Below are 15,015 nucleotides of genomic sequence, written 5' to 3'. Positions count from 1 at the left end.
GTAAAAAGTATTTTAAGAATAACGTTGTGTAGAGAGAGAGGGAGAGAGAGAGAAATGGGGTTTAACGTCCCCTCGACACAAACTAGGTCATTTCGGGACTAACATTTGGTTCAATTTTATTTCAATAATTCGCTTGGGCGTAGGGTTCTTTAGCAGTGGGAGGAAACCGGAGGACCCGGAGAAAATCCACGAAGTTGGACAGGCGACCCTACTCCTTGTCACGTACAACCGGGGATTCGAAACCACGCCAGGTGACTTTAGCAGTGGGAGGAAACCGGAGGACCCAGAGAAAACCCACGAAGTTGGACAGGGGACCCTACTCCGTGTCAAGTACAACCGACAATAAAACTTGAGAATGGTTTATTGGAACATTTATTTTATTAGCATGGACTAATATACATGAAGTATTTAGATTGAGTAGTAAGCTGAAGAGGTAAACTTTTAGTCACAAATTGAAGAGATGCACCAGTACATTTATTTTATAAAAACATCTTATAGTGACTCCATAGATTACTTTACAAAAAAAAAACAAAAACAAACAATATCTGTAAAAAAAACCTATAAGGTAGACAACAAAAAAACTGTTTACCGCAAGAACGAATACATACATGAGATTCTTAACAATCTAAATATTTCTACATGCTGTCAAGTCAGATCGTGAATAGAGAAACCCTTCAGTTGTTTCAAACTTTTACCCCACACACCTCACCCATGGATGTATGTGTACATGCCGGGGCGGATCGGGGTGGAAACCCCCTACTGCTCAGCTACATAAAAAAAAATTGTGAGACAAGTGTCACGGTCGTATGCTTCATCCTTTATCGTCAAATGGTGGAATGGGATAGGCATTTGTGGTATCACAATTGATGCTTATTCATAATTAAAACTGACGCTATTGGCCCCTGACATGGCACAGACCCAAAAAACTGGCTTGAAGTAAAAACAACCAAATGATTTCTCAATTACACTACTTCAAATTTAACAGCATCGAAAAAATAAACATCACAATTAGGCAAGACCAAAATAGAAGTCTTGATTAAAGGAAGTCACCACTCTGATCCCTTCATTCAAAATCAACCACTTTGTTTAGTATTGATGTACAGATGCTTCAGTGAACCCATATTTATGTCTTGTCTAAGGGAGGTAAGTAGCGATAGACAGGTTCTAAAGTTGGGGGTGAGCGAGCACGTATAAAAAGGCGCCATAGCATGTAACAAATAATTTTAAATTCATTATACATTTAATGAAAATCAGAGGATATTGGTTGAATAAAGTAATAAGTCCAGAAATTTCTTCCAAAACCATGCAATTAAAATAAAAACGAAAAGAATATTTTTCAAATTTTATGCACCAGTGAACTGAAAAGTTAAAAAAAACTGTTGAAAAGGCACCACTTTTGAAAAATGTGGAGCAGTCGCTCCCCTTGCTCGCCTCCCCACCCTCCCAACGACCACCTAGCTATGCCACTGACCCCACACCTCAATATCATTTAATTAGGTCTGAATTTTGTAACCCACTATTTTAAATCCAGATTGGATATTCAATCACATAACAATTAATTCTGCAATAACTTAATTGTATTTATGCTCACAAGCTGCATATTCAAATAAAAACCAGTTTGATTTCTCTACTATTAATTTCAATCATCAAAAACAAACTTATTTGACATCCTTATTTTTAAGGAATCTACAACTAAACATACATTATGCAAGAGCTAAATCTGCCAATTGCAGGTCTTTCTTTAGGCTTTAAATGTTTTCTAAATTATTAATTAGACATTAATTAACTTATTGAAACCATAATCAACTCTCGAAGGCATCGCCAGCCTGTGATATTTACTGGATTATGATCCCATTTGCAGCTCGACTTCCATTCTTAATTTAATCATGGAATGGATGATCGAGACTAAATTTTTTATCGTACAGACTTTAGTAATGGTGATCGAGGCTAGGCCAAAATTTCAATCGCTTAATTCTCGGTTCATAGTGGATCAATTTGACTGAAATTTTCAGCAAATTGCCTTTACATTATCTAGTTTTTAACTATTATAGTGAGAACTGCCAGCTCTTTATCTACATGTAATCTCCCATAATGTATCTTTAATAAAGAGTGAACTACTAATTCATTAAAATTTCTATGAAAAATCCCAATATATGTTCAAACAACATCGATATCAGATATAAAATATAACTCTGTCTGTATAAGCAACCTTCCTGCCAAATGTACAATGATGTACATTAAATTTCGCAAATATGTGCAGCCAACACTGGGAGCATTTGGGTCCTGATTTATAAGTGAGCTATAAATGTCATAAGGTACCACTTTCTTAAGAAAGTATAAAGAGAGAAAAGTTAAATAAAGATTTAATAGATATCATATGACTAGAGCATCAAATGACGTAGATATTAACCAGGGCCCAGCCCGGTTTCGTACTTATACATTACAAATAGTACATGGATATATGTTCAATAAGATAGATATACAATCAATAATAATAATAATAATAATAATAATATAATACAATAATAGTCAGATATATATATATATATCATTATAAAAAAACAATGGATTTTACTGCCCTACACTTAAAAGTTACAACATTATCCTAAAAACCCAAATCCTCACATGTATCAATTTACATCATGGATGCTGTTTCGCCCGTATATACGTGAATCATTAACCTGTGTTTTTACAGTTTCTTAATTCAAGAGTAACTGATTACACCAGACAACTTAATTTGTCAGTTGGCCTTTGGATAATTGTTTCGACTGTCAAACCAGCGGTTGCCATGCAGCATACGCCCATATTTTGCAAGAGATGTACAGAAAACGTTATGGTGTAACGGTGATATAATTTAATGCTTTTTCAAATCGGATAAAAATTGGGACATCTAGAGGAACCACAAGCTAAAAATGCGATTTTTGTACAATCAGGGGATATAAACTACATTTCAAGCTTCCTCAAAAGTGGATAAAAATTGTGACATATTAGAGTGTCCACGAGCTAAAAACGTGATTTTTTCGTACAATCAGGGGGCATAATCCATCAAGTTACGGTCTGATACATGCCAATATCGAAAGGAACGAAGATCATTTGGAGATAAACCTATATTTCAAGTTTTGTCAAAATCTTATAAAAAGTGTGACCTGCGGACAGGGGCAACGACAATATACATCCACATGAAAATGTGGGCGTATAATTTTTTTAAGAATATTTGTTATCTTGGACAAAAAGAGTTTATCAAGATTCAGATTTTAAAAAACAGGATATCAATTATATTATGAAGCATACACCTTACTACAGTATATCTCAAATTTAATTTTAACAGTAATTTATCAACCAATGTTAAACCAAAACAACAAAATTGATAAAACTCCCACTAAATTCTGTTTGGGGAAAATTTAAGACCTAGAACATCATTAATAACTAAAGAAAATATGATCTTTCCAGAATATTAAGAATTAATATCTACCGGTAATCAGTTATTTTTCCTGGATTTTTAATAAAACATCATTGGCCCCCAATTATTATAGGCCACCTCGAATAAAACCAATAATACAATAAATACAAACATTTACATATTAATACAACAGATACATAATTTAAATGCTTTCAATATATAAATATCTATCCGGCAATTACAAATAATGTTTTTTTTTCATTAAAATGAACACATAAAAATACACTTGCATACATTACAAATGCATTTAAAAATGCTCACATATGCAAGAACATATATATACAAGGGAGGGTGGATATATTTAGAAAGCATTTGGCATGAAACTTAATGTTAAAAATACATGCAAAGTATTCATCATTCAAAAGTTTCCATTTGTTTGAAATAAACCTATAAATTAATGAAATGAACAAAGACAAACATTTAGAGAACACATATGAAAGAAGTAAATGTTCTATAGACATTAAATTATTGCAAGTGAACTTAAAATTCTGTTGAAATTAATGCGACATGCAGACCTGAATAGTAGTTTTTGTTGTACTGGACAAAATGCCAGAGGCCTGGAAATAGCGGTTTTAGTTGTACTGGACAAAACGCCAGGTACTAATGAAGTTGTATCAGACATCTTGAACGTTGTGTTAGACATTAAAATATCAATAAAAGATACACTAAAGATCAATATATGCAGGAAAAAATGACAGGCATCAGAAGAGTTATGCCTGACATAGCCTGAATTTGCGCATTCCAATGTCTATCCAGATTTAACTTGTTAAAAGTTCAATGTTCAAGTCCACTTTACATCATTTGAAATTATGACAACAAATTCATGAACACAATTACTCTATGACTTTAACTGCAGTAAGTTTAACTATTAACACATTTGTTGTGTAAAAAAAAATATAAAAAAAAATTATAAAGGAACAACATAACCGAATCTATGTTTTCATTTCATTTGTTTTGGCTTCGTGGTAGAGGACATGGTACTTTACTGAATGTGTAGTGCCAGTTGACCAATAATGTCCAATATACTCTTGATTAATCAAAATTGTAAAAAATCATTTTCTCAAATCCCTGTTTTTAAATTTGAACGAATAACATTTTGAAAATAGAATTTGGGCGAAGGTGAATTACTGATCACTCACTTCTGCTGCAAAATATTTTTGTTCTAAAATTGATCATTTTCTCATTTGTTCAAAGTTCTTTGTGATACTCCTCACTTTGTGTTCATAACCTCCTTTGTCATCTTGGATAACATGGCTCAAATCATATAGCTGAACACACTCGTATCAATTTGCAAATTTCCTACATAAAATATTTCTAAAAACCTTATCTTCTGGCCGCAAAAATAAACTATCACGATAACAATCACTGTCTCAAATCTTGAACAAAAATAGAATAAGTGTTTTGTTCTGTAAATATATATAAATATATACATAAATATGTGAATTCATCTACTAAGGAATTCACTGCGGAACACATTTACTTTGGGAGAGACAACCGGACAAAATATTTTGTCATTGTTACGAACCACCAAGAAACAAAATAGTAAAATTTAGGTAGAGTTACGTACAAGCTATACTCTATAATATCCTTTGAGCGAGTTAAGTGAGTGTTGGATTAATATGATATAAACGAACAACAAATTGCGCTCTCAGATTTTAGGCCTCTGTGTCGTCTCCTTCGTGACCCTTCAGACGAAGTCTTGCAAAGTCTTCAAAAATGAAATCATCATCCTTGTCGCCATAGAAAGCTTCACCACTGAAATCAAAGTAAGATTATTATTATTATACACAACAAATATAATAGAATGCGAAAATGCGAATGAAACTCTTCATTGCTATCAGTTGGAGAATTTAAACTTTAAGGTGGTGTTCTTGTCTTCTATGACAAAGAGTCTTTTTTTTTCAGATATACATAGAAGAAAAGTATCACTGTATTGATGGCTCTAAGGACAACTTGAACAAGAAATGAAAGAGAGAGAGAGAGAAATGGGGTTTAACGTCCACTTGACACAAACTAGGTCATTTCCGGACTAACATATGGTTTAATTTTATTTACATAATTCGCTTGCGCATAGGGGTCTTTAGCAGTGGGAGGAAACCGGAGGACCCAGAGAAAACCCACGAGGTTGGACAGGCGACCCTACTCCTTGCCACGTACAACCGGGGATTCGAAACCACGCCAGTCGACTCAATGGCAGACTTTATGATACAGCATGCACGTGCTAACCATTCGGCCATCCAACCCCCCCGGCTCTAAGGACAACTTAAACAAGAAATGAAATGATCTGAACCATGAGACCTGTACCAGCCATAGTTGAACTATACAGAATCACATTCAATCCATTACTTAAAATACAGTTTTGTCTTTCTTGCTGGTTCAGTGTTTCCTTGAGGCAGTTCAGGAAAATTAAATACCTTCCAAAATGTAAAATAGCTTATATATCGGACTTAAGTTTATTAAAACGAAAAAGAATTTACTTTGTATCAAGTTGGATGAGATTGGTATCAACAGGGGCATCGCCACCTTCTGCTGGAACAAGACTGGCAGCTCTGGAAGGAGGGGGGCTCTCTGGAGGTTTCGGGTGTGTCAAGGTAAATGGAAGTTCTACCGATAAGTCACTGAAACATACAATATGCATTTTATAAATTCATAGAAATGGGGTTTAACATCCACTTGACACAAACCTTTTCATTTCAGGACTAACGTGGTTCAATTTTATTTCAATAATTCGCTTATGTGTAGGATCTTTTGTGGTTGAAGCCACCGAGGCTCAGTGAGTAAGACGTTGGCTCGCTAACCTGGAGGTCCCATTCCTCCTTGTCAGTGGTGTAGGACTAGGGGCCTGGCAAGGGACAACAAATAGTCGTTCGGATAGAACAAAAAAACCAGGTCCCCTGTACACATTGTCATGTACAAGCCCGGAATTGAAACCACTCTACTTAACAGACCTTGCAACTCCCTCTTCCCAAAGAACTAAATTCAAATTGGTGTGACCTTATCAGCAGCTTTTTAAGCCGAAATTATAAACAGTTTCACAACAACCTTGTCTGCAATATCACAATCTTAAAATTTATCAAAATGATAAAGCACTTGGAGTTTTTAGTCAGCACTCCCTTGAAAGCGTGAAACTTACTTGAAGTTCTGGATATTAAAATACGATATGATTGCAGCACATGGACTTGTTATTAGCAGCATATGAAAGATAAGACAACTCACCCTGATCCAAAACCTAAAATAAGTTTGACTTTAACTCTGTAGGATACGACTATTCCTAGACTTTCTTTCTGACTTGTATCTGTCATACTGGAATAAAATATCAAAGGCATGAGACAGACAGAGAAATGGGGTTTAATGTCCACTCAACATAAATGAGGTTATTTCGGGGCTGACATGATTTAAACTAATATCAAAAATTTGCTTGCGCGTAGGTGTCTTTAGCAGTAGGGGGTAACAGAGGACGTGGAGAAAACCCACAAAGCTGAACAGGCGACCCTAATACTTGTCATGTACAAGCCGGGAATCAAAAGGCATCAGAGAGGCCAAGGTACAGAAAACCTAAAAACACTGTAATTTTTGTTTTTGATTGTGGTATCTCCACGCAGCTTGATTTGGCCTCCTCAGAGAGTGGCCAAGGGACAGAATACATGAAAATATTGTGCGTGGAGGAGGGAGAAACATCTCCAAGAAACTTGATCATGTTCCTGAGTATTAGAACTGTGAACAATTCTATTAATCACCAATTCATTGTTTTTGCTTGCGACATTGCCAAGAAAATTGATCAAAGGCATGACCGGAGTGGCCAAGGAACAGAAAACCTGGAAATATGGTTTCGAGGGGCGGGGGGAAGGGGAACACATCTCCAAGAAGCTTTATCAGCCCTCCTGAGTATTAATCACCAATTCAATGATGAATACTACGATCACAACTTACATTGTAGATGATGCTAGATTTGTGTCTTCATGTTTGAGCTTTCCATCCAATGCTAGTCCACGTTTATCCCGATTATTAGCCAGTAATGGTGTCAAATGGTACACCTTACAAAATCCTGTCTGGCTAGGTTGAATAGGAAATCCTTCCCTGCAAAAAATAAACATATATAGTAATAATATACAAGTGGCAGTTTATTCACTAAAGACATGCATAGCATTTCAAGCTTACAATAAATATGAAGCCACATAATATACTAGATTAGTACAGCTTCATTTTACAATGTTGTTTTTTGATTGTTTGTATCAAAGTGAAGCTTGCTACGAACAAGATAGATCAATCATTTTCACAGCTCCATGAATTCTTTTTTTTTTTCCAACTTCAGAGGAAACAGTTTTGTGTGGCCAAATAAAAATTTTCCAATGTTTATGGCTACTTGTTCCCCATATCAGTGACGGTTGATCTTGTTACCCTGGTCTCTAATTTTATTTCCGTAGGGGATGGGTGGGGTGACACTTTTTGGGGATATACGGCATGTTCTTTTGTCATGGATACTTAATTGCTTCTTTCCTAACAATTTTAACTTCATTACAGAACAAAAATACAGAAACTTATGCTGGTCTGGTGTTGTAAATACTGTTTTGGGAGGGGGGGTCGTAAGAATTTGTCGTTTTGGGGATATAGAGTGTGTTTTTTTGTCATGGATACCTAATTGTTTATTTCCTAACAATTTTAGCTTCATTAGAGCAAAAATACAGAAACTTATGCTGGTCTGGGGTTACAAATACCAGTATTTTTTTTCATTGGAATTTGACTGCAGAAAACCATGCCAATAACGATTTAAAGGACCTGGGAAATGGGAGAAACAAGTTTTGGGTGAGGTAACCGTAAACACAGATATTTTTGATTCGCCGATGTTAATTATTGATCTGCGATTCTTAGACTTAAATTTTCGACTTGAATAATTGATCAATGGACATGCGGCTAAGCTATTTTGTCTTTATTTCATGTTCAAGAAATTATCCTTCAAAAGTATTAGAAAGTATTCAACTCGAGACATAATTTTGAATGTTTCCAACACTCCCAAAAATAAGCCTGATATTTTATTAGGCTACATATTAATTAATATTTTGATTTATGGAATAATTATTACTATATGTATGACAAACATGCGATATTAAATATTATTACACAGATAATACACTAAAACATCAAATAATGTTGATAAATCATAAACAAATATTATACATTTAATTCTAGAAATAAAGAATCAGGAGATTATGCCACTTTTAAGCTTTTAACGCTTGAGACAAATGGGATTTTCTCCAGCTTAAAATGGCAATGAAAATTCAACATACACATTCATAATTTTTTAAAAATACATTCCATTGGCACATATTCAATATTTCCTGACTCATTTGTCAAGATTAAAATGATACAAATATATGTAAGATGTGCAATAGGTTATATAACACAAGGTGCTGAGCTGAATGTAAAAGCTCTTAATAATAAATAAATAATAAGCAAAGGAATAAACCAATTATAAGCTGTGATAAAATGAGTACCATATGGATTAAATACATGTAGATTACATGAAAGTCTAACATAAACTACAAGCATTGTTAATTGATAGGAAAAAGCCCTTGTTTCATTTCAAATCAAAACTATCAAAGAGAAAAAACAGATTGTATTTGAAAAAAAAAAAAAAACCATGTTAAGAATTATTCAGGAAAAAATTGTCTTTGAAAAATAAATGTTTTGCCCTAATAAGAGACAATATTATAACATTTTTAACTTAAAATTCTAGTACATCTAGTAATATGCAGTAAGTATTGTTTCTTTCCTGACAGTAAATTTTTGGATCAGGTTTTAACAACACAGTTTTCAAGAATAAAACCTATAATGGGTTATCAATTGCATACAGTATATTTGTAGCCCCAACATGTCAGTTGGTTCAAAAATATCTTAAGTCAAAAACATCCACTATTTAACGTATAATCTAATTAAGCAAATTTGTGTTAAAAAAGATTATTACCTTAATTAAAGAGACAATTAAAGATGTGACCATGAAATCAAGAGAAATTTTAGTTGGAACTTATCAATTATGAAAATGTTTGTACTTGTGGATCCATTATAATAATTTTTATACTTGTGATCCATTATAATAATTTTTGTACTTGTGATCCATTATAATAATTTTTGTACCTGTGATCCATTATAATAATTTTTGTATTCGTGATCCATTATAATAATTTTTGTACTTGTGATCCATTATAATAATTTTTGTATTTGTGATCCATTATAATAATTTTTGTACTTGTGATCCATTATAATAATTTTTGTATTCGTGATCCATTATAATAATTTTTGTATTTCTGATCCATTATAATTTTTGTATTCCTGATCCATTATAATAATTTTTGTATTTCTGATCCATTATAATAATTTTTGTACTTGTGATCCATTATAATAATTTTTATACTTGTGATCAATTAAAATAATTTTTATACTTGTGATCAATTTAAATAATTTTGTACTTAAATGTTTGTAATTATGGTATATGTCATGCTGGGGTTTTATGGAATATAAAATATATATTTTTATATATCTTGACTATAGGTGTGGAATCTAAGCATAATACTTGGGGTCTAGCAATCTACTTACATAGGGAAAACACCTCCAACATGATGACAAGCAGATCTACAGAAAATCAGTCCCAATCAAATTTCGTAATCATTACATAAAGTGTGGTGTGAGATTTCTAATTTCATACATGCACATTATACAGAAATCTCAAAATTCTACAAACATTTGAAGTTCAAAGTTCGGAATAGCACTGTGAAAGATGATGTGTGTTGCATATTAAATTCTAAAGAAATGAATGATTTTTAACGTCAGCAATGATACATGTATACTAATGTCCAAAAGAAAGTATACACATTAAAAATATGACTAAGTTTTATTTTGATTAAAAACATTCAACAAAACTTTACTGGGTTTGTCTCTTGCGTCCAAACTCAATATTTATAAACAAAATAAAAAAAGCGAAACAGATTGACATTGTACCCAAATGCTGCATACGATGGAAAACGACTTTGATTGATGCAGCACGAAATGCACAGTGTATACTTTCTTTTGGACATTAGTATAGATCATTGTGAGACTAACTAAGTGAGTGGTGGTCAATGAAAATTAAGAGGAAACACCTCAGATTATCTCCCTTTCCTTCACAAAAATGTCTACATCCAAGAGTATTATTTCTGGAGTTGAACCACCGACGAAAGAAAATTGCAAGCAGCAAATCCCAATTTCCAAGCCAGAGATTAGACAACAAACAAATCGACAAGGTCTAGATTAGAATTTACTACATATAATTTCAAACATCATGCAATGTAAAGCTCAATGATAACATTAGGAAAAAGTTTTCTATGTAATGGTGTATTAATATTAAAGATAGGTTGCCTAGCAACCAAACATATAGGCTCACAGCAGCTAATTGATCAAGAGCAAAGAGAGAGAGAGAAATAAAAATTATCTTCAATTTTGTTTAAATTTTCTTTTCGTCAACAATAATTCTGATATGACAGTTGGGAGATTAGGATTATATATGTGTTTTAATTTTCTTTCCATCAACAAATAGACAGAGAGAAATGGGGTTTAACGACCACTCGACCCAAACTAGGTCATTTCGGGACAAATACATGGTTTAATTTTATTTCAATAATTCGCTTGAGTGTAGGGGTCTTTAGCAGTGGGAGGAAACCGGAGGACACAGAGAAAGCCCAGGACCATATGATACAGCTAACCATTCGGCCATCCAACATCTCCATTTCCATCATCAAGTGTAAAGTAAGTGGTTTTTTATCTTAAAAAAATTGTAGTAAGACCTAAACCAATAAACTAGTCATGTTTCTAACACCAAATATCAAAAAATAAAATTAATAAAAAAAAGTTTAAGAACAGTCTTACTGACGGTGTCTAAAGGGTTAACAGCAATGAAAATAAGAAAAAGATGTTAATAATTGTTATGACAATATCACACGTACAATAGTAAGAGGCTCTACATAACAATATTACGATCTTGAAGCAAAAATAAAACATGACAAAATGACAAGAAGATGAGCATTTATAAATGTTAGTATGACAACCATGTTATCCCAAGATAACTCAAAACATTCTTCAGGAAAAATACATGCACAAATTTTCAATTAAATACATTTCAAATATCCAAAGAAGATCTTAATATAAAATGTATCAATTAATTGAACAGACTGTAATTATGTGGCCATGACTTATTGGGAGTTATATCTGTTGAATTTTAACAGACTTCTATCCCTTGAACTCAGATGTATTTTAACAGATTCATTAAACGCACAGATTCAATTTCAATCCTTAGGCAATTCCGATTTCTTAACTTTCAAGGATGGAAATCATCAATGTCCACTCGACATAAACTAGGTCATTTCGGGACTAACACATGGTTCAATTTTATGTCAATAATTCGCTTGCGTGTAGGGGTCTTTAGCCGTGGGAGGAAACCAGAGGACCCAGAGAAAACCCAAAAGGTTGCACAGGCCGCCCAACTCCTTGTCACATACAACCGAGGAATCAAAACCAAGCCAGTTGACTCAAAGATAGACCTTATGATACAACGTGCACGCGCTAGTCATTCGGCCATTCAACCCCACTAATGTTAGTGAATCAATGGAAATAAGGCACTGGTCACAGACAATGTCAGGCAAAGATTTAGGCTTTGTCAGGCACAATTCCTCTGGTGCCTGTCATTTTGTCCAGCACTGATTTGTCTTTAATACATGTCAGACACTAAGTTGAAAATGTCAGGTACTATTTCATTAGTGCCTGACATTTTGTCAGGCCTGAATGAAGAGAAGAAAGTTCTGAGATCTCGGTTCTACTACTAGTGATTATGCTTATTCGAATTCCACAAACAAACAAATAAAACTAAAGACTTACTCTGTTTCGAGTTCTGCGACAGTACATTTATATTGTGCCGTAGAGAACAAACAAATATCGGCAAACTGGCGCACTAGACACAAACAAGAGAGAAAAACATGAATAGTAATATATACAGTGAGTGATCAGTGAGACATGAATAAATAAATATTGATGGGGCCCCACAATAACATTGTATTACAATCCCTTAGTACAGTATTAGTAATGGGAGAGAGAGAGAGAGAAATGGGGTTTAATGTCCACTCGACACAAAGTAGGCCATTTCGGGACTAACATATGGTTCAATTTTATTTCAATAATTCACTTGCGTGTAGCGGTCTTTAGCATTGGGAGGAAACCAAAGGACCCGGAGAAAACCCACAAGTTTAGACAGGCGACCCTACTCCTTGTCAAGTAAAACTGGGGAATCGAAACCACGCCAGTTGACTCAATGCCAGACCTTATGATACAGCACGCACGTGCTAACCATTCGGCCATCTACCCCCCCTCCCCCCCAACCCTTATTAGTAAAGGTCTGCTTACTGAAAATAAACCGTTTCCAATGCCACATACACTGTATTTAATCTCGTACCGGAAGTGAGTGTTACGAACAATTAATGTGGGAAGTCTGTCCGGAGGCAAACTTTTGGAGGAGTGTGTTCCGAACAATGCAGTAAGTCTATACTAAATAGAACATTTGCACAAACTAGGTAAGAAAATACCTTTTTGTTGCTTTACAAACAATATTTTACTTAAAATATATAGATAACGCAAAAATAAGTTGCTCATTGTATGTATGGAACACACTCTTCTAAATGCTGGCTGGACACAGTAATATAGTTTAGATTAGGCTTGTTAAAAAGCTTAGTAAAACACTGGGTTTATTACTGACATGACTGTTGAACATGTATTTACATCTGAACATGTTATTTACAAGGATATCTGAACATGTTTATTATAGACATCACTGTAACATCTCAACATGTTTATTACTGACATGACTCTATTGAACATGTTTATTACTGACATGACTGTTGAACATGTTTATTACTGACATGACTGTTGAGCATGTTTATTATTGACATCACTGAAACATCTGAACATGTTTATGTGACTGTTGAGCATGTTTATTATTGACATCACTGTAACATCTGAACATGTTTATTACTGACATGACTCTATTGAACATGTTTATTACTGACATGACTCTGTTGAACATGTTTATTACTGACATGACTGTTGAGCATGTTTATTATTGACATCACTGTAACATCTGAACATGTTTATTATAGACATCACTGTAACATCTGAACATGTTTATTATAGACATCACTGTAACATCTGAACATGTTTATTATTGACATGACTATTGAACATGTTTATTACTGACATGACTATTGAACACGTTTATTACTGACATGACTTAATATCTGAACATGTTTATTATAAACAGGACTGTTAACATCTGAACATGTTTATTACTGACAAGGATATCTGAACATGTTTGAAACAAGTGAACAAAGTGAAGTCGCTGTCGACGACAGTAAAGTGACAGTGCTGTGACAGTCAGATTTAGACTTACTCATTATCGTCCTCGGCAACAGATTCATAGGCCATTGTATTAACATACAGCTGGATTTCATTACATTGTAAAACTATAATTTAAATATGCTAAATCAATTTTTTTTTTTAGTCAAATGAAATGAAATGGGGTTTAACATCCTACTGCTCTGCAGCGACAGGGCTAATAAAGATGGGCATACACCATGCAATGTGCTATGAGGGAAAACTTTTAAGTGATCATGTTGGTGTAAAAATAAAAGTACCCTTGACCTTGATTTTTTGTCCCGTCCGAACAACCTAGACCCTGTTAATTGCCAGGTTCTCAGTCCTGCATAACGAGGCAGTGGAAAACACGATGACAAATCCTAATGAACATTCTCAACCAACATTATGTAACGTTTAGAGACATTCTAGAGATCGAGTATTAATCTTTATACATGCTCTATCAACGAGTCTGGACTCCTAAAACATCCTAACAGTGGGATACACTGTAACCCAGGTATCATTTAATCTTGTGTATCTAGCACTAATTTCTTTCACATTTGTCTAATATCAATCTAATTAAAATATAGATCTATATTTCGTTTCGTTTTTTATACTTTCAATGGCCTACACTACATGATGATCTAACAAGTTATAGTGGGAGTTCACGTTCTATGACGTCAGGTACCAAGCAAGCGACATTTGACCCGATTACGTCAGTCATTCGATTAACCAATTAGCGACCGCCATGTATTTTTTACCTACTTTTGCTTTGTTTTGATTTCTATTGCCGCTAATGTCTACCCACAGTTCTGCGCAAAAAAGGTCACACGCTCGATTCGACAGACCATTTGATTGGTTGACCCCTTATTTCAAGCAGAACACGAGTTAAATAACAACGCTTCCAGATCCTAGTGTAATAAAGACAAGTAAAATCGAAATTTTGAACTATAAAAACGAAACGAAATTGGATCTGTGTTTTAATCAGATTGGTATAATATCAAATCTTTGTTTAAAAATCATTTAAAATCATTTAATCTAGCTCCAATTTCTTTCACATTCATTCAATATCAAATCTTTTGTTTAAAAATTAGTAAAAATCATTTAAAATCACCAAAAATCATCTAATT

At 33.9% G+C, this 15,015-nt stretch overlaps 1 protein-coding gene across 3 annotated transcripts in view; it reads right to left on the bottom strand.

The window, feature by feature from the left end:
- Window positions 1–359: 359 nt before the first annotated feature.
- The window catches only part of LOC126815283 (beta-arrestin-1), an 84,944-nt gene continuing 70,288 nt past the window's right edge, over window positions 360–15,015 (bottom strand). Inside the window, exons 9-14 of one of the 3 annotated variants that reach the window (XM_050540852.1) lie at window positions 12,362–12,434; window positions 10,052–10,087; window positions 7,391–7,537; window positions 6,677–6,763; window positions 5,938–6,078; window positions 360–5,215 (exon numbers count right to left, since the gene is read on the bottom strand). In XM_050540852.1, the coding sequence (XP_050396809.1) occupies window positions 5,116–5,215; window positions 5,938–6,078; window positions 6,677–6,763; window positions 7,391–7,537; window positions 10,052–10,087; window positions 12,362–12,434 (584 nt within the window). In that variant the 3' untranslated portion in view covers window positions 360–5,115. The other 2 variants (XM_050540860.1, XM_050540875.1) reach the window with 2 other exon arrangements.

Source organism: Patella vulgata, chromosome 1, assembly GCF_932274485.2.
Source record: "Patella vulgata chromosome 1, xgPatVulg1.2, whole genome shotgun sequence".
In the NCBI taxonomy this organism is placed as follows: Eukaryota; Metazoa; Mollusca; class Gastropoda; family Patellidae; genus Patella; species Patella vulgata.
Note: the sequence above shows the minus strand (reverse complement) of the source record. Positions and strands in the feature narration are given on the sequence as shown.